Below are 20,573 nucleotides of genomic sequence, written 5' to 3' on the forward strand. Positions count from 1 at the left end.
AACAGCAATCCAGTCGCTCTTGAGTTATAAAAGGTGTAACAAACACTACTTTGCTACTTTGTTTCACATACTATATTACCTATAACTTTCACATACTAGTACCTGTATCCCGACATAACCCTTAAGAATCCAGAAGAAAAAAAGGTTGAGGGAACCGCCTTCGAAAACACTCCTGAAGGTAACTTGCCCTATTTGTACCCTAGCTTACTAGCCGATATATTGAAGCCTGCAACTCATACCACAAATTCAAGCATGTTTTTGGTTTGTAATATTTCGGAATCAACAAATCTCATATGAAAATCTGCTGCTTTCACTCCCTGGCCAGGATCAGCAAAGTCATTATGACCTACAAGGTTTCTACGATACTCTTCGTTCGTATCCAGTCAAGACAGTGCTACTTCGTGATTAGCAAAGTGTGATAGAAGGTCCCTGTGGACGAATTTATTGGGAATATATCTTGGAGAGTTTACGGTCATTCACAAATAGACATTTGTCTCGTACCAACCAGTGGATGCATACAAGGATGATGGGGAGTAGTATAGGCTCGACTAAATGTCAGGTTTTTGTCTTGAGCGACCCCAACTCAGTTTATTCAACATTCAAATTTCCCAAACAGAGGCGCAAGTCCTCTTTTCTGTTTGGAATATACTCGAAGGACATTGTGGTATTGATTTGACACATTTCATGTTAGAAAATGTTGTACCTCTATAACGCATCGAGCTAGTTTTCGTGGCTTCAGAGGCTAAATCTCATGAAGCGCCCTGCATGCTCCGATTGCCTTCACTGAAGCAATCCACTGGGGCAATCGCCCGTACTTGCAATTGTTATGAACTTTTACGCGCTTGTATTACAATGTTTGTGAGTGTTGTTTGTGAAATAATAATTAATTGTAACTGTTTATAGTTCCAGATTTTTAGGCGTTTTGCTGGCGCAAGTGGCTGGCATCTTCAGCGGTCTTATCGCCAAAGTTATAGTTACCTTCTAGGTAAGGAAAAAATTTCAACAAACAACAGCATACAAATCCGATATGCTCCAGTAACAGCAGTTTCACCATCACCCCCGAATAACAAAAAGTAGTTTTACAGAATAATGCTGAAATCATACAAAATGAAATGAGTCTGACTTTTCGAACAAGTACTGAACCGAAGTAACCACAGGCATTTATTGGTTTATTTTATTCTTCAGATTGAAACACAATTCGACTCAAATATAACCTTAGTTATTATTTTTACACTCTTCGTTTGTTGAATGATCTGTTGTTGAATGATCTGTTGAATGATGATGTTGATGAGAACTCTTTGAATGTTCGATAGTCACTTTGCTCGTGCTCCACTCCAGTCCCATAACTAATTTTCGAACGTAGCTCCTGTAGATGTGACCGTTCATACGTTACCGTTCATATCTATCAATAAAGACAATATTCTCACGAAGTCAAAATAATAATAAAAAATGATCATTCATAATTAGAGCAGTAAAACAGTTTTGATTGGTAAAATTCTTTATTATACAAGTTACCATTCTTCAACATCAAGACAATGGACCATATCTTCGTTCAGTTACTTCTTCAGGTGATCTAGTGTTTCTTATAATTCCTACTTAGTGAAGACTATATTGAGATCTCATTCAGCTCCGTGGTTCATATTCATTTGAAGCGCAGTGCTATTTAAATATTTCGGTCTGAAGAAGCTCACTTGAAAATATGACATATGGTTATGAATAGTGCACAAATATCGATGGAAAATTGATTATTTTTATCTATATTTTTCATTGAGACTCTTCAGGACAGCCATAAGAGACCAAGATATCTTTCCTATCTGAAAAATGAAATAATTTTTTGTTATCTCCCAGAAAATTATCATTGCAAAAAAAACATACTACACGCACATTTTATGTCTGTTCAATATTTTATATGTTTAATATTATAAAGCCCTGATGATGACTCCATGAAAGTTGAAATGTCGCAAAACCCAACAGTTATGTCAACTATTCCTCTAATCGTTGGATTCGGTAAGGTCATAAAACAACAATCAGTATACATATTTTAATTCATTGATTCAATTGATAAAGCTTGGGCTGGGTTGTTTGACTTTGGTTGATTTATAATAATAGACTAAAATTTGTTGCTACGAATTCGCAAATTACTTCTTGGTGGTTAAACCGCGAGTAAAACTCATTTCATACCAAGAATGCAAGTCTTAAGCATTGGTACTATAGGCTGAGGAATTATTTTCTTTGAAGTATGTAAAAAAACATACACTTATTATTCTATTTGTCATCTATTTGAATGGTTTCAATATTACCCATTGGATATTGAGCCTTTCTTTCAAATAATAAGATAATTTCAACAGTCTTTTGTGAGTTATTAAAATGGGCTCTAAAGCTTTTAGAAAAATTACGTTATGAATAATGAACAGAACCAACAATTTTATACAGCATTGAACATTTGAAAAAAAATTATAATATCTTAGCTTACGTATGATCATAAAACTTTCAGAAATGTCACAGAACGCCTTTTTTTACAATATAGTGGATGACATTCAATACAAGTTGTAATATTATTCTTATCATTTGATACAGAAAGAAACCTCTGGTGAAGAATGCAGTCAAAACAAGTAGTGCTCCCTCTGCTAGAATCATCTTTTCGCTGCGCATTTCACCAGCCAAATTGACGCCTGGAGAGATTCATTTATCACTCTATACCTGTCCTCTTTATATCTATCAGGGTACATTTTCACTTTCTCCTTAGATACACCTCAATGATTTCTTGGCAAAAAATTGGCTTGAAATTTCAATACCTGTAAATTTGAGATGTTTGGAATGGGATCTTTGTTCATGGTTCTCATGCTACACTTCACTTCACATCAATTTTTGATAGTGTTCAATTCATTATATGACCGTCCTCCAAAGCTTTCTGAGCGACATTAGACTTTTCTCGGCTCCGAAATCTGTGTGATGCATGTTCCTTTAAACGTATTCAAATAGTTTTTTAGTCTGACCAATATACTTCTCATCACAGTAACATGAGTTACGAGGTCCGTGACGACTTTATCTGCTGAAGACTTCATCATAATTTGTGAATCGCGCATGAAGAATAGTGTTGCAGTTGTGGTTTTCAGGGCAGTACTTGTTTAGGATTTGTTATTTGAAGTTGAACCTATATCAAGATTCAATTTCATATAAGTTTTCCAATAAAGCATATTCGATCGTTACCAATCATACTCCAATATATTGGAGTATGATTGGTAACGATCTAAAAAGAATTGTATCTTATGAACTATGTGAGGGAATTCCATTTGACGTTAGTACATAGAGTTCACCAACAGGAAATATTGTGTATTATGTAACCTCTTTGGAAGATTTCCACATTTTTTGTATCAGGATGGAGAAGTAGAAGGCCAAAAACTTTGTTTCCCAAAAATTAATCCCTCCTAAAAATATACCCTTTCAAATAAAACTCTATAGATACTACACTGATATTCTAGACCAGCCGTACTCTAGGTGTATTCGACTAACTCTATAGTTCCGCAATACCCCCTGTAGGGCTTCCGCAAGAAATTAGAAACGAATTCAAAACACCTTTCTCTGGTAGATCGTTTTAACGCGGCGTATCACGATTTACGAGGCGCAGTCGAACTGAGTCACCATCCACCACAGTATACTTTGTTCATTCAAATGAATGGCACAATTTGTTAAGCCGACACAAACGGGAGCCGCCTGAGACAAGGCTACCGCTGCCTTGCCAGAAGGCGGCGTTCGACTACTCCAACGAATCCGATGCAACCCATTGGAGTGAACTTACCGTACAATTTTACTATGCCGCCACCGCCAATATCTACTTGTGAGCGCGCAGTCCCTTTGATGAAAGCCGCCTCTGAGATTAGACGCTATAGTTTTGAACAGGAGACATTCGGATCTAACTTCGAAACATCAAGTCGTGATTGTTCACACCGCATTTTTGGTATCTCTTTTTTCATTTTGACTTTTTATTCATCAAAGGCGCCGACTTGAGTATTGCCGAGAATGTCCGAGCTCGACGCTAAGACTATAAAAGCGACGATCACGCCTGGACACTCAGTAACCATACGATTACTGGAAGCAGGGGTCCACAAGGTGCAATCCTTTCGCCGCACCTCTTCTCAGTACACACAGCAGACCTTCCCAAGCGGGAGAACAACTTTAACAAGTTGCCGCTCTACGCGGACGATACAGCTCTGCTGGTGAGATCAACAATCCAAGCGCACGTCACCAGATACTTGCAGCAACAGGCAGATATATTAGAGGAATGGGCCAACCTGTGTAAGATCAGTATTAACTCTGACAAGAGTCAGGCAATACTATTCACCCGGTGGATGGTAGACCCGGAAGGAAACGTCATCTTCAACGGACAAGAGACTCAGTGGACCAACGAAGCTAGATAATTGGGAGTAAACCCAGACAAAAGATTAACGTTCAGGTCTCACATACGGCGAAGAATAGAAATGGCGAGATCAGCCCGACAAAACTTATTACCAACAATAGGTCGAAGAAGCAACATGGGACTGAAAGTGAAGCTGCTGACGATAAGGTGCCTAAAGTGCCTGGGGGTAGGGCGCAGCGACATACTGAAGACAGATCCAACCACCATCAATCGACTAAAAGAGGAATCATCAAGACTCTATTAGACCGTGCTTTTAGGCTTTGTAATACCAAGGAAGGTCCCGAGAAGGAGCTGGACATCATCAAAAATGATCTTCAACGGAATGACTACTTCAAAGCGATGGTGAAAAAGACTTTGGCTAGAAGACAGTAGCGTCGCAAGGAAGAGAAGCCGTCACAACCAGTGCTTGCACTTCCCTACATCAGAGGATTATCGGAGAGGATAAGAAGAATTGGTTCCAAGTACAATATCAGAACCTGCTTCAGATCCGGTAACACTGTCCGTAGCAGCCTCACGAAAACCAGGCCACCAAACGCGGACTGCGATTCCAAGAATTGCATTTATCGGATACCCTGTGAGTGCGAAAAATCCTATATTGGTGAAACTAAGAGGCCATTGAATGTTCGCATTGCCGACAACAAGAAACACACACAGCAAGGGGAAACCAGCAAATCATGAATAGCAGACCATGTTTGGACCCATCAACACAACATCGAGTGGTCCCAAGCTGAGATCTTGCACAGAGAGGAACATTGGTTTAGGAGAAAATTCAAGGAAGCCGCATACATGTCGTCCAACAACGAATTCAGCCAAGCCAGCGTAGAAATACGCAACATATGGAAACCCATCATCAAGCGAAATTTTGGTTAATATAAAATTGTTATTTTCAGCTATTCATTTTCAATTCTTCTTTTTTAGTTGTTTCAGGGATTTCAAATCATTTTATATAGTAGACAATGGAAGTCCGAACTAGTGAAATTCATCATGAAACATTGTCAATCACCTTCAAACAAACAGATCCAGTCGTTTATGAACGCGTGCGTAAGGGTCGCCGTAAACGCTCCAAGATATGACCGAATAGGTACATATTCCGGAATCTAGACCTGAACATACACTACGTAGACGCATACATGGAAAAACAGGCAGGGGACACATTTGACAGGATCAGAGCGCACGACAATCCAGCGATAAGCGATCTACTTAACGCACTGAACAGGGATGATCCCTGATTCTGAGAGAGGGACAAATACAGGAGGCCAACGAAGCAGAACCAAAGACCAGAGCCGCTGTCCGGCGTATAATTTTCTAGCAGATAACTAACACTTCCTTTTCAGGTTCAACGAGAAGCACTCGACGCGGTCTTTTTTAAAACAATAGTTTCCGGTTATTTTTTTGGGGACCCCATGCAAAAATTCAGTTAGGAAAGTCAAAATTTAACAATGCAATAGATCAGAAAGTAAAAGCACCTAGAGGCTGACTTTCGACCGAAGACGGTCAGATGTCAATCTTGCTGAAGTGCCCATCAGTAAGTTGAGTAAATGGACGAGATAGGATGTTCTGTAGACATCAACCGTATGAGGAAGATTTCATTTCAGAGCACTCAACCCGGAAGGGGGCATGGGGGGATGGCACTCAGTCAGTTGCGAATAGCGTTCGTAGCCATAAGTACCTACCTGCTAGAAACGTAGTATTTATTGTTCTACTGCTGTATTTTGGTCGTATCGGTTCTGTACATTTATTCTTTGGACTAACTCTTCAACGCAGTGACTATCGAGCGTTATTTTGATCTCACCATCCTTACATATAAAACTATCAATAAACAGGAATGGAACTTTAGCTTAAAGAGGTTGAACGTTGTGCAACAATTTCTTCTAATGGAGCCGAATATTCGAAAGTAGTACGCGCGGAGTATACAGCAATTTCCGATCCAGACGATGATGCAACGACGTCAATTTCCACGGTTTCGAAGGCGAAAAAAAGAAGTATATCAGTTTTGGATTAGTTCTGATCTGGCAAGATACGTCAAACAAGAACTACTCACACGTCTACAAAAAACATGATTCGTCTTGCAAATGGATTAATCGACTGATATCGCTGGTTTGACTATCTTACTGATTATCGTGAGATATTCATAAGAACTTTCTTTTGAGGAAGACATGCTTACGTGTTCACCGCTGCCCATAAACACTGCCGAAAAAACAAATTTAAAAGAAATAAATATATTTTGAAGAAAATAATCTCGGTTGGAACGACTGCATTGACATTTGTATGGATGGGGCGATGATGGGTAAAACAGCAGGAGTAGTGTCAGGAATAGAAAATAAAGTGCCTAATTGTAGTTCCAGTCATGGTATCCTGCATAGACAAGCACTTGCAATGAAGCAAATGCCGTCAAATCTGAAATTAATTATGGATGGAGCGGTAAAAATAATTAATTTCATCAAATCACGACCACTACAGTCCCGATTGTTCTTATTATTGTGTGAAGGTTATGGCAGCAAACATAAAACACTGCTGTTCCATACAGAAGTGCGATGGCTGTCTCGGGGTGAAACTTTAACAGGCTATTTTGACTTAGAACCGAGTTACAAATGTTTCTTTCAGATACTTCTTTCAATTTGAAAGACCATTTGTATGATAAAACTTGGTTGTTCCGACTATCTTTTATGGCAGATATCTTAAAAAACCGAATGAATTAAATGTATCATTGCAATATAAACAGACAACAGTGTTTCAGGCCTGTAACAAAATAACTGCCTTCGAAAGAAAAGAAAGTGTTTTGATTATTTGCGTTGGTAAGAGAAAAATAGAATGCTTTTCGTCACTAAGTGAATGTTTTAGCAATAACGACTCAGAAATGTTTCAAGATGATGTACTTGAAGAATTGGTCCAAGATCTCACTTCGATCCACGCATCTTTTGAGAAAGATTTTCTCGAAGAACAGAATACAAAAATGAAACTGAATTCATGGATTCATAATCCTTTCTCACCCAACTTGCAAAAGCCTGAAGGATATATGAATCTCTTTCAGAAATGTCATCAGACACAAATATGGAGTAACTGTTCAAAACGATCTCTCAACGATTTTTGGTGCAGAATCCATGATGAATATCCATTGCTTGCCAAAATGGCTCTCAATATTGTTCTCCCGTTCCCGACAACATATTTGTGCGAAACAGGATTTTCAACATATGCAGTCACGAAATAAAAGAAGCGCAATAGAGTGGACACCGAACCTGATATGAGACTGTAAGACCTAATATCAAATTATTGATTAAAAATGAAAAACAGTTTCATACCTTCCATTAGTAATTTTTTTCAATATCTTCTATTAATATTCTTGTTATGTATGTAAGTAATAAGTAACTGTTACATTGTACTTTTATCATATTTATTAATGAAGAATACACTTTCAAAATCTATTATTTTATTGTAGGATCCCCTCAAGTATTTCCCTTTCCAAAACGGTTCCGTCACAAAAAAAGTTTGAGAACCGCTGTTCTAGACCAACAACGTTACTTGCAATATTTGGCTCGTAAACAGGCAGACGAAGTCTTCTTTGGAACAAATTCAGCAGCTAGAGCATGTTTGGAAGTGAAACTTCATATGCGTGAATTTTATGGTAATGTAGGAGTATATCTAATTTGAGGTGAAAATATCCTGATGTATAAATAAAAATTGCTGGCAATATTTAACCCCTAAGAACAAGAGCCTTGATTGTAGAGCTTTTCAGAAGAGAACCGACTGTGGTCTCTGAAGGGATTAATATTCCACTAATAAATTCGTATTTTGAAAAAAAAATTGTTATTTAAAACAAGTTGAAATATATTTATACACACCTTAACTGTAGCGGAATAATCCATATTCACCGAAGAGTATGAAGTTAATTTCAACGGCTGCAAAGCGTTGGTCATCAACAAAAAAATCAATTGATTGTTCCTTTTGTTCCATATATACCAAGGGCATGCATAAACATTATGAAAAAAAATATCAGTCTGAAAAAATATTCACTTTTTAGTAACATTGTAACATTGGTTCAAGTATTTCTGAAATTCAGGATCAATCTTCAAGACTATCGAAATCTTGTGATGCACTGTTTGGAACATTTGGTTTAGTAATGAATATTACTGAAGTTTTATCCCAACACTAAACCGTTATTTTTAACACCTCCACACGAGTTCCGATCTCCAAGTGATCATCTTCAAGAGGAAGATCAAACAGTAATATTCTTTATCGAAATCTTTTTTCAGAACTCTTTGTGGCTCAGAAGGAGTTCAATATAACCTCATTCTGGGATGAGGGAGGATAGTTGATAGTTGGTAAATATTTTCACATTTTCGTGGAAATCAACAAAAACGGCTTCATTGGGAACTTTTCAACAAACAACCAATTGTTCCAGGCCTAGCCAGGTGAGTGTTATTTCGGCAGCACTTTTTATTAAACGTGCTGCATTAGGCTGGTGCACAAATGCGAACGTAGATGCACTCAGCCGTAATTCTGAAGCAAATCATAAGACAAAATAGTTCTGAAGATAAAGGATTGAGAGGCAAAAGATTCAGACGTAATATAAAAAGAGATGAAAGAAATATTGTTGAATGGTGATGAAGTGAATAATAAAAACATTTTCAATGGATACTATTCACGGTAAAATAAAAATTGTCGAGTTACACCATATGGTCGAAGATGTGTAGTCTCGAAACACTGTACATAGCAAATAGTAAACGCTAATCATGATTAGTCACTTCGCTCATGAGAAAACGATTGACAGGATCATAAAGAATCATTGGTTCTCTAAAAAGAATAGATTTTTGAAGAAATACATTTATGGTTGTTTTCATTGTCTGTACCATGAAGAGAATACTGATAAGAAATCGTTTGTTTGGACCCAATTCTTCGTATCCTTTCCGACAATCTTCTGATGTAGGGAAGTACAAGTACTGGTTGTTACGACTTCTCTTCATTGTGAGGCTCTTGCTGTGTTCTAGCTGAAGTCTGTCCCACTATCCATTTGGCGTAACCATTTTGTTGAAGGTCATTTTTTATGATGCCTAGATCCTTTTCGAAACCTTCTTTTGTATTACAGAGCCCGAAAGCACGGTCTACTAGAGTATTGATGATTCCTCTCTTAGTCGATTGATGGTGGTTGGATTTCTGGTTCAGATACTGTCCCGTGTGAGTGGGTTTTTGGTATACAGATGTTTCCCATTCAGTGTCGGTCCTCTTCACCAATACGTCTAAGAATGGCAATTCGTTGTGGAATTCCTTCTTCATTGGGAAAGTGATGGAAGGACTTACGTTATTGATGTGCTTCAGGAAGGTGTCTAGTTTTGCATTCCCATGATTCCATATAATGAAGGTGTCGTCTACGTATCTCAACCTGACTTCGGGCTTTTTCTGGGCTTCTTCAATGACCAGAGTTTCAAACCACTCCATATATAAATGTTGGCTATAACCGGTGGAAGTTGCGATTCCAATAGCAGTCCCTCAACTTTCGTAGAGTATTCGTCCTTCAGTTGGAAGTAGCAGTTTCGTACACAGCATTCTAGTTATTCCATGATTACTTGAATCGGTAAGTTTGTTCTATCTTTCAGGTCCCCATCTTCGGACAGCTTGCTCTGTATGATTTGAAGTGCTTCTTCGACAGGAACGTTGGTGTAGAGGCTTTCCACGTCGGAACTGATCAGTTGATCCTGCTCTTTGACTTCGATTACCCCTAGTAGTTCGACGAAATGCCTTGAATTTTTCACAAAAGATGATGTTTCTCCTTGCAGTGGTTTAATTATTGGTAATAAGAAATCGTTGTTTTTATATTCTATACCCAAATATGTCATACCACATCACACTCTACATCTGGATCATTTGCGCCATTTGTGGGAACTACAAAGGTACATAAGTACATACTTTTAAACGTGGATGTGTTTTTGAAATTCACGTTCTGGAAACGATCCCCAACACTAACGTAAACTGTGTTTTGGAAGCATTGACAGTAGACAGTAATAGGTTATTTCATATTTATTTCATATAAAGCAGTAATTGAGCAGAATTTTGCCGGTATGAACACGTACGATCAAGATGTGTTGCGTGTTTCGGTTTTGTGAAACTGTTAAGAGAAAATCTTACAATGGAGTATTACTTGAATAGGATAACAAAACACTCATTATTTTAATCGATTTGTTAAATCAAAAACGAACGATAGAGCTCAATAAAGTTAGGAGAGAGTATTCAAAGTATAGTGCATATAGTATACTCAACAATGACTTTTGCGTTTTATACAGGGTGTAAGAAATAAGTGTAAAACATTTGAGGAGGTGATTCCTCATCGAAAAAAAAGATAGGCTCGTTCATATAAAAGAATTTATTTGGAGCATCCCTTGTTAAGATACAGCCCCTTGAAGGTGGTACATAAAATGTGTATAACAATTTTTTTCACAAGCACTAAAAAAGTTACAATATTTAAATTAACCTGACGTTTTGTACTATCAAAAAGACAGCCAGAAATTTATTTGGTTTACCCCATGGTTGTAAGGGGTGAAAAACGCAACCCCTAAAATTCATTTCCAATGTAACTTTTTGCCTTATTATATGTTTACCATTTAAAAATTCATTTCCGATAGCCTGTTTTATTCTAAACAAAAAATGTCTCTTTGATTTTTTGCCCAAAATAAACCAGTTCGCGACAAAAAACTATTTTAGGAACAACTACAGAGATACATCGTCATAAATGCGAAAATAGGAAACTATTCTAACTAGTAGGTCTCTATTAGCGATAGTGAAAATTAAATTGGAATGACGCTGTCGGTTTGTGAATTTTCAAAATTGAAATAATACTAATTGTGTGTTGTTGTTCTGTTCTTAATTTGTTACTTTAATAATTCACTTGTTTTTGAAATGACATACACAAATGAGGAAATGGCTGATATGCATTACGTTTACCGTCTGTCGCAAGGGAATGGGTTAGAAGCTTCTAGAAGATATGCTGAAATGTGTCCTCAACGGCAGCATCCTTCGCATAGAATATTTGCTCGACTCCATCAACGATTACGAGAATATGGTTCATTCGACAAAAGAACGCAGGATTGTGGTCGCCATCAAGATGTACGAACATCACAGCTTGAGAAAGCAGTACTTAATTTGATTGTCGGGACAAGATTATTAATTTTCATAATTACCGCATATGGGCTGATGAAAACTCTCACGCTATTGTTGAAACTAACCATCAAGAACAGTTTTCTCTTAACGTGTGGCTCGGAGTTATTGGGGATGATTCAATTGGGCCTCATTTTCTACCTACCATTTTATGCATGATGGGGCTCCCGCTCATTTTAGTCAAGTAGTACGTCAGCATTTAACTGAAACATATGCAAATCAGTAGAGAGGTCGAGGAGGACCACAGAACTGGCCCGCTTGATCCCCGGATCTCAATCCTCTCGATTTCTCTATCTGGGGCCACATACAGCATTTGGTTTATCGTGCTCCTGTTCGCGATATAGGGACTTAAGAAACCGCATTATCGATGCGTGAAGGGTAATCAGAGAGACTCCAGGAATATTTGAGCGAATACGTGGCTCAATGCCACTAATGTAATGAATTAGTTTCGTTTATTACCCTTTAATCGTTCAATGCAGGTACCAACTACAAAATAACAATAAATGCAGTTCGCATTTATGACGATGTATCTCTGTAGTTGTTCGTAAAATATTTTTTTGTTGCAAACTGCTTTATTTTGGGCAAAAAACCCAAAAGACATGTTCTGTTTAGAATGATATAGGCTGTCGGAAATCGTAAATAATTTTTTAACTGGTAAACAAATAATAAGACAAAAAGTTACATTGGAAATGAATTTTAGGGGTTGCGTTTTCCAACGTCAGGTTAATTTCAATAATGTAACTTCTTCAGTGCTTGTGAAAAAAATTGTTATACAAATTTTATGTACTCCCTTCAAGGGATGCTCCAATGAAGTTTCTTCATATGAAAGATCCTATCTTTTTTTCGATGAGGAATCACCTCCTTGAATGTTTTACACTTATTCAGTTACACCCTGTATAACAAAAAACTCATTTTTCAATCGAAGTGGTAAAATAAGTTAAACGACGGAGCATAATAAACTTGAGGGCAATTTTTCAAATAAGTGCTAATGACACTAACTCTTAATATTTATATAATTCATTCTGAGTACACAGTGTTAGATATATAGATAACACTTTTCCAACAGGTGTTCACCAAATCAAAGGAAATGTTAAATGCACATATTACATATTAAATTGACAAATTACAAATGACATTAATAATATTAATGGAATATTATAATTAGATTCAATTGACATATTATAAATGAATTAGCCTTCACAAGGTTGACATCAAACAATTGAAAGTTATATACGAAAAAACTTTAAATGAAAGGTTCTATATAAGATACAATCCTTGATGAAGTTCAGAGTTTCCATTAATGTCACACATGTTACATACTAAATTAAAATTATAACACATTAAATTTACTGGTGCTTCGAGATTCACATTTGTTCTACTACTTTGACAATGAAATGTTTCCTCGTATCTTGAGTTGAGGCGTGGTACATAAAAATTTATTTTTTGTAGGAGCGGAGCACAGGAAATGTTATTATTTATTAAATTATATAGAGTGTTGCCACATGTGCTTAAACGTGGCTATTCATAAAGCAACTTTTGTCTTCGTTGTGAAAAGTAATGTAAATACGTAATTCAGTAATACTTTGGTGTAGGTACTTTTCACCAAACTTACACAAAATACCTTTTGACGAAATAAGGTAGGCCTGACCAAACATGTCACTTCGAAACAAATCTAATAAGATGAAGACAATCGAAAAATTTAGACCTTTACGCTCACTACAAAATGCTTGTAGAAATGAAAAAATTGTAAAATTGTTTTCAAAAAAAACTTTGCTCTGACAGTATAAACAAAATATGAAAAGTCAGTCCAGAAAAGCTTCAAAAAATCTATGTCTCACATTTTGAACAATTTATCCGTTGATTTTTTCCACTATTATTATTTGTTGTTGATTTCCTTATTGAAATGAACAACAGCAAATTTTCTGTTTTTTCTTAAATAAAACGTTCAATATTTGATTTCTCAATAACGAATGAATCAATTTCGAAAAAAAATTATAAAAGTAATGGAGGGATAAAAGACCTTTCAAATGATGTATCACTCAAACCCTCATGCCATTGAAAAAAAGGGGGGTAGTTGCTGACCGCAGGGGAGTGAAGTTTCGGGTATTATTTCTATATCAGAATTAGTCCCCCAAGAAATTAAAATTGACGTGTGCCTTGAAATTTTCGATTAGACATCCAAACGCCCTGTATAAACCAATATATTTTTACCAAAAACTCAACTGGTGCGAAACGTTACTGATGTGGGTAGGTGTAAGCAAATATGTGATTTTGAGAAAATATTTTTTTCTCAGGAGTTCTCACCTCATCCGATAATCGTTGTCCATGATTCACCGTTACGAATAAAGCATATCCAAACATCACTTGAGTAATTAGAACTCTCGGTTGTAGAAAGCTTTCTCCTGAACTGATTTTCTGAAATTGAATGAAACATGAATTCAACCAATTGAAAATATTACATACACTGTGGATAGTGTAGATAGTTTCCAACGGAGTCATTTGAAAACTCCTGTCAAAAATTGAATGACTATTGTACAACAGGCATCGTGCCCAATAATCATGAAATGGTTGACTGGTTGAACGATTTCTAGTCTGAAGTATTCGAAAGAAAAATAATATCAAAGCTTGAAAAAGACGATTGTTATAATCTGTCAATTACACGAAATCGCAGATCCAGAGAAAAGTGGATTCACTGTACTTCGTTTAAACAGTGGGCTCACCAAGAATGCACAGAAGGAGGTCTCAGCTACTTTTGCTACTATTGCGACTCTGAATATTCTTAATAAAATCTGAGCTAAATGTTTTCTTTAAGTTAATTCTCAATGTTTATTACATTAGCAAGAGGTTCTTTGAGTCAATTCAGAATGTTAATTTTATTATTAATGTTTATTTGATTTTAGAAATGTTTTTTAGTTTATTTTCAAAGTTTATTTGTTTTTGAAAATGTTTTCGTTAGGTTTATTGTGAAGAGAAAAACAGATTTGGACAGATTATTATCGTTTCTTATGATTTCTTTTAATGTTTACGACTCGTCAAAGGCTAGAAGTATTTTGAAAATTTTGAAAACTAATAATAATTATTCGTATAAATGGTATTGATGATAAATAAAACATGTTTCATTAGTATTAATTGTATTATTTATATATGCTTCAACTGACCCCAATCGCTGTTTCAAGTGCCCCTGGCATGGGGACGGTTGAAACAAATATATATATGGATATATATATATATATATATATATATATATATATATATATATATATATATATATATATATATATTGAAATTCATATATCTCTAAAAATAGTAACCGGAAAACTATAATGATACAGCCATATCGTAGCTAAAACTATATATTTTTTGCCACTCTTTATTTTTTAAGGATTCTGTACAGAGGTGCCAACGTGCATGCGACCAACATGTAAAAATGCATATACAGTTGCCTACCTTATAACACCTTTCCCTCATAAGAACCAATAACATGCTAATTGATATTGAGATTGAATGAACAATACCAACATTTCAACTGATATGCTTATGACACCTATATGTTCTCAAGAAACGCCATAACATTTGATCCTAATATACAATATACTCATTGAGTCTAGAAGGCTGTCTTGTTGTGCTACAAGGTCGGGAACTTCCCTGATTAGTTCGGTTGTGATTATTATTTTTCATTAACGTAGGGCTTGTAGGGTTTGCCCCGCGGGAGTCCATCGAGGCAGTATCAGACTTTACAAATGTAGAACTATTCCTGAGCCCTTCATTTATATCTTGTAGGTCACAAGGAGTGTGGTCCATTTGACGTTTTGCCAGGGACTTTCTCGAGTGAAAACTATTTCTTCTCAACACATTCGTTCCAGTATTTATTAAATATGAGCGTGGAGACTCATGTATGGCTACCACAGAGGCAGGCTGCCATTCTCTGGCTTCATTTCTAAATACACCTACATCACCATTACGAAACCCTAACCTATCATAATACATTTTCGACTGTGAATTTTTGTGATATAAGTCCTTCTTAAACTCTTTTACGAAGGTTTTTGGTTTATCAGCTAACGGCAGTTTAGTCTTTAGTTTTCGTGAGAACAATAATTCAGCAGGGGATCTTTTAAGGCCAGTAAGGGGTGTATTACAGTACTCCAATAAGGCAATATCTAAGTCACAACCCTTCTTTAGCATATTTTAAGCGGTCTGAACACACCTTTCGGCTAGGCCATTTGACCTAGGGTAATGTGGGCTAATAGTTTTGAACTCAAAATCAAATTCTTTTGCAAACTGCTTACAATCATATGAGGAGTAGCGCATATTATCAGAAACAACAACATCTGGTACACCGTATGTGGTGAAAACTTTTTTAAATGCATTTATAATATCACTGCTTCGTTTGTGCTTTATTGGGATTACTTCCAACCACTTTGTAAGATAATCTACAATAACTAAGTATGACTTTCCTCCATAATCAAATATGTCAGAAACCAGTTTTTGGAAAGGTACTTCTGGTATTTCATGCATAATCAAAGGTTCTTTGACGTTTGCAAACTTATATTTTTCGCACTGAGCACAGCATTTGATCATGCTTTTGATATCTCTGTTCATGCCAGGCCAGTATGAGATTTCTCGAGCTCTATCTACTGCATGACTTATCCCAAAATGTCCCTCATGCAATAATTTCAACATATCTTGCCTCAATACTCTCGGTACTGTAGTGGAACTTTAGAAGAAGGCTCGCTGGGTTTAGGTTGAAGGTGGGTTCAACAGAGAGATACCAGAATTGAGAGATTCACAAAGATGAACAAAGATGAACAAAAGATGAACAAAGTTCATTCTTTTTATTCGAATATAACAAAGCTAGAATAATTGAACTCTTCGTTAATAGAATATAAACAAGATTTAAACAGACTAGACTCACCTAGAACCAGGTAACTACTTAATATTCTAATAAAAATATCTAGGTTTACACACCCTAAGGCTTCTAACATTATATATTCAATGAACCAAAAGAATTCCTAATCTCATTCCTGATTGAGGCACACGTTTTTCAAGTTGGTGGTTTTTTATAACTCTCAAAACTGAAGATTTTCGTACCTTTTGATTCTCCTACTGACATCTCTAGGGGAGAGGCGCAAACCTTCCAATTCTGGTTAGAGTTCTATGATAATTATTGATAGATTATAAATCATGCCGAGAGGTATATTGTTCCGTTACAGTACACAAACTCTATCATTGAAAAATATAATATTATTATATTCGTAAATATCATTCCGAATTTGATAATATGCCTTTAATTCTCCTTCATATGATTTGTCGATCCACCCATTCAAAGTATACCCAATCACTTGTTTCACTTTGCACTTTGCTTTCTGAATTCTTCTTTTTTGGACTCACTCATTCTTAAATTATCTTTTTCAACTTCCTCCACTTTTGCGATGCTGTAGACATATAGCTGATCATCCTCCTCGTCTGGTCTCGTTACTTGTTGGGACACCTCCCTAACCTTCCTCACGTAGGATCTGCATGCCACTATAAAATGGTTCAGCTCACCACATCTATGACACTTTTGTCCAAATGCTGGGCACATTCCATATACATGTGTTTTATTGTTTCTTAAAAGCATCTACACTTGTTTCTTCTTTATGCCTTACATTTTCTATATGCTTTTTGGTTACTTCTGCATTCCTAGCAATGTCTATGGCCACATCTAATTCCAGGTTTTGAATATTGAGTAACTTCTCTTGGACTCTAGGATCATTCGTCCCCAGGATAATTCTATCAACAAGAATTGACTCTTCTTGAGTGTCATATTCACATGACTGTATGAGTTTTCTTAGCTCACCAAAAAAATGGTCAAATGACTCATCCAGTGCTTGAATACGATTCTTGAAAATAAACCTCTCATATGTTTTATTTTTCCAAGGCGCTCAGTATTTCCTGAACTCCGAGACAACCTTGTCATACTTTTGTTTATCCTTTGGGGGTACAAATTTGAAGGTATTAAATGTTTCCACACCTTCACTGCCTATTGTATTCAATAATAGAGCAATTTTTATTTTGTCTGATTTTCCATCTTTTTCAGTGGCAATCAAATACGTTTCAAAATTTTGAAGAAATCTTTTGAAAATTTCGTTAACATTTCCTTCAAATTTCATGGGCTCTGGTAGTCTTTCTTCCATTTCTTGAATTGTGTTTCCAACCTATTCAACGATAACTGATGTCTCTGTTTTTGGTACTTCCTGTACACGGTATTTCTTCTTTTGCGATTAAAGGTTCTTTCTCGACTGCGCCATGTTATATGTTCCAGTAATGAGATCTTTCCATTGGTACTGTTTTATTTAATTTCAAACTCTAAACTACATATATGTTTGTGTGTATTACAATCTTACCAAAACTACTGTTTTTTTGTTGACATCACGTGACATCTGTTGCCACTCTTTATTTTTTAAGGGTTATGTACAGAGGTGCCAACGTGCATGCGACCAACATGTAAAAATGCATATACAGTTGCCTACCTTATAACAGTAGGTACTGGTAACAATAGCATATAACATCTTGATTCAGAACGTATTTTTATGGGTTTCAAAATCAGTTCCGAAAATATATGAGGCTTATTTGTATGAAAATGTCACATTCAGATAGATAACTTTAAAAAAACTTGATGTCATAATACTTACAAGCATGTAAAGGTAGATTACACAAACCATCGCAACACTATTAACTATATAATATGCAGGGTGCATAATCCAACTGAAATATTTTACGATCAACCCAAATATTCTGAAACATATTTCAAAATAGTTATTTTCACAAAAATAAGTTCAATCAGGTAATAAAGGAAATACATTAAACATTCAACTACAAATTGAACTGATTACGATGATTATTGTTGTTTTACACTCCAATATATTTTGTGTGGAGTTCATCCACGCCATTATGTTTTTTTCCAAATTTTTCTGCGCATACTATCCTGAATGAACATTTCATTAAAGATGAATATTTCAAAATTTCAAGTAACATTCAAGCAGATTTTGACTGAGCGTTTGTTGAAAACAATCTGTTGAAATCAGACATCAAAGAAACTCAGTCAAAAAGACTCACTATCAACGTTGCAAAAATTCGTCGCGTTTTTAACGGGAGAGCACTAGAATTTATTGCTTTTCACTAATTTTCATCGCATCCACTGGTCCACATATTACATTAACTTGATTGAGAAAAGGTTCAACTTCAAATACAAAAATATGATGTGACTACATTTTGCGAATACCAAATATCCTTATGAAATTTATATTATTTTCATTATTATTCAATTTATAATATTCAAACAGGATTTTTTTCATTATACGTGCTCTAGTTCATGTGAGTACATGAGTGCATGCAGTAAAAATCGCATGTTTTGAACATTCACTGGTATTTTTTAGGTTTAGTGGAAAATCAATTTATTCGTCACTCAAAGACAGCAGTGTACTTATATGTGAATTTTGCTTTAGAGTAGACAGTGAAATGAAATTTGAAACACAATTGTGTGAATGATAATGTACTCGAAAATTACAGGAAATACTTATGTTACAATTGGCAAGATATATGCGTTGAATGATTGAAACGAATTATTGAAATAGAGAGTGTTAACCGACTCATCACCACATAGGATGAAATAGAGTCGCTTTCCGCTGTCTGTCTCTATGTATGCTTAGATTTCGGAATCAACGCAACAAATTTTGATGCATAATCTAGTAGAGAAACACTGATAATTTCAGAGGTTTCTTATGTGATGTAAATTAACACTTTTGCGCTTACATTGCAAACGATTGCTGAACCCTACGAGATAGATGAAAAAATGTACTACAGTATTGAACATCTTAGAAAGGTCTACAAAAAATTCCACAATGGTATATGTCTATTTCTTAGACACAATAACCATTTTTTATCCTCAAGAAATAATAGCTTACTTACAGAGCGATTTTAAGCAATACCTACAGCATTACTTCTTATTCAATTAAGTACCTTAAATACATTGTGCATTTAATAAAGATCAATATGGACCGTCACAGCATGTGATTTTGAAGAATATTTTCCAAGTTTACATTTACAGATTTAAAACGCAGGGAGATAGCGATTGCAGCGGTACCGGCCGGGGGAGCGACGGCGGGTGCCAATAAATTGCGCGTTGGAGGCCGCGCGTCGCCCATGATTAGCAGCGATCGCACGCGTTTATATGTATATTTAATAACAGCATTGCTCTCGTGCGGAACCGGAACGGCTCGCTAGTTAATGAATGATTTCTAAATTCAGTTTGAAGCGTATATTTTCATTATCAACAGCAGAAACTCACTTTTTCGTATTTTGGTGAACTTCCACCAACTGAACAAGCTTTTGGTATGTGATCATTTGATATTCTTCGTCATCCAAACCTTTCCTAGTATCATCCGACAAATTTTTCAATATTCCATTCAGAAGATAATACTGAAATTTTGTATGTGTGAAAGCATAAGCCACTTTAAAAGATAAACAGCTCGTGCCATAACCAGACATAGCCAATATAATAAAAGTCATTATATCGATAATAACTATCCATCTTTCAAAATATTTCTCGCCCATTGTATGGAAAGGCTCACATATTTGGGGATATGGGAATAATGTCACGTTTGCAATAATGACTCCAATCATAAGAAGTGTCATGTTACGTTTGAGCATTCTTATTTCCAGTGTAATTTTTTTTAATATATCTTCACCGGCAGCGTTCCATGGTAATGAAGTTTCTTCGATCCAATCCCATAAATCGAGAGCTCTCTTCCAGTGACTCAAGAATAAGTCGATGTAGTTGAATAAGACGATCTAAAACAATCAGAGTGTTTGAAAATTTGATCAAAGCTAAATTTCGTTACTATAAAATTATTCAATTCACTTCTTCAGTAAAAAGAACCTGAAAGAAATCACACCATACTGCTTTTCTAGAAGTTATTCAATACCTCTCAGAATAAAATGATTTTCATATTCGTAAAGTAGAAAGTGACTT

At 35.9% G+C, this 20,573-nt stretch overlaps 1 protein-coding gene across 1 annotated transcript in view; it reads right to left on the bottom strand.

The window, feature by feature from the left end:
- Window positions 1-1,497: 1,497 nt before the first annotated feature.
- LOC141485120 (uncharacterized) overlaps window positions 1,498-20,573 on the bottom strand; it is a 37,752-nt gene continuing 18,676 nt past the window's right edge. Inside the window, exons 2-6 of the mRNA XM_074181164.1 lie at window positions 19,890-20,392; window positions 18,235-18,337; window positions 13,868-13,978; window positions 8,257-8,412; window positions 1,498-1,814 (exon numbers count right to left, since the gene is read on the bottom strand). Of these exons, the coding sequence (XP_074037265.1) occupies window positions 1,752-1,814; window positions 8,257-8,412; window positions 13,868-13,978; window positions 18,235-18,337; window positions 19,890-20,392 (936 nt within the window). The 3' untranslated portion in view covers window positions 1,498-1,751. The remainder of the gene's footprint in view (window positions 1,815-8,256; window positions 8,413-13,867; window positions 13,979-18,234; window positions 18,338-19,889; window positions 20,393-20,573) is intronic.

Source organism: Leptinotarsa decemlineata, unplaced genomic scaffold (assembly GCF_025532065.1).
Source record: "Leptinotarsa decemlineata unplaced genomic scaffold, Ldec_3_MD MMD2_tig00026307_RagTag_RagTag, whole genome shotgun sequence".
Classification (NCBI taxonomy): Eukaryota; Metazoa; Arthropoda; class Insecta; order Coleoptera; family Chrysomelidae; genus Leptinotarsa; species Leptinotarsa decemlineata.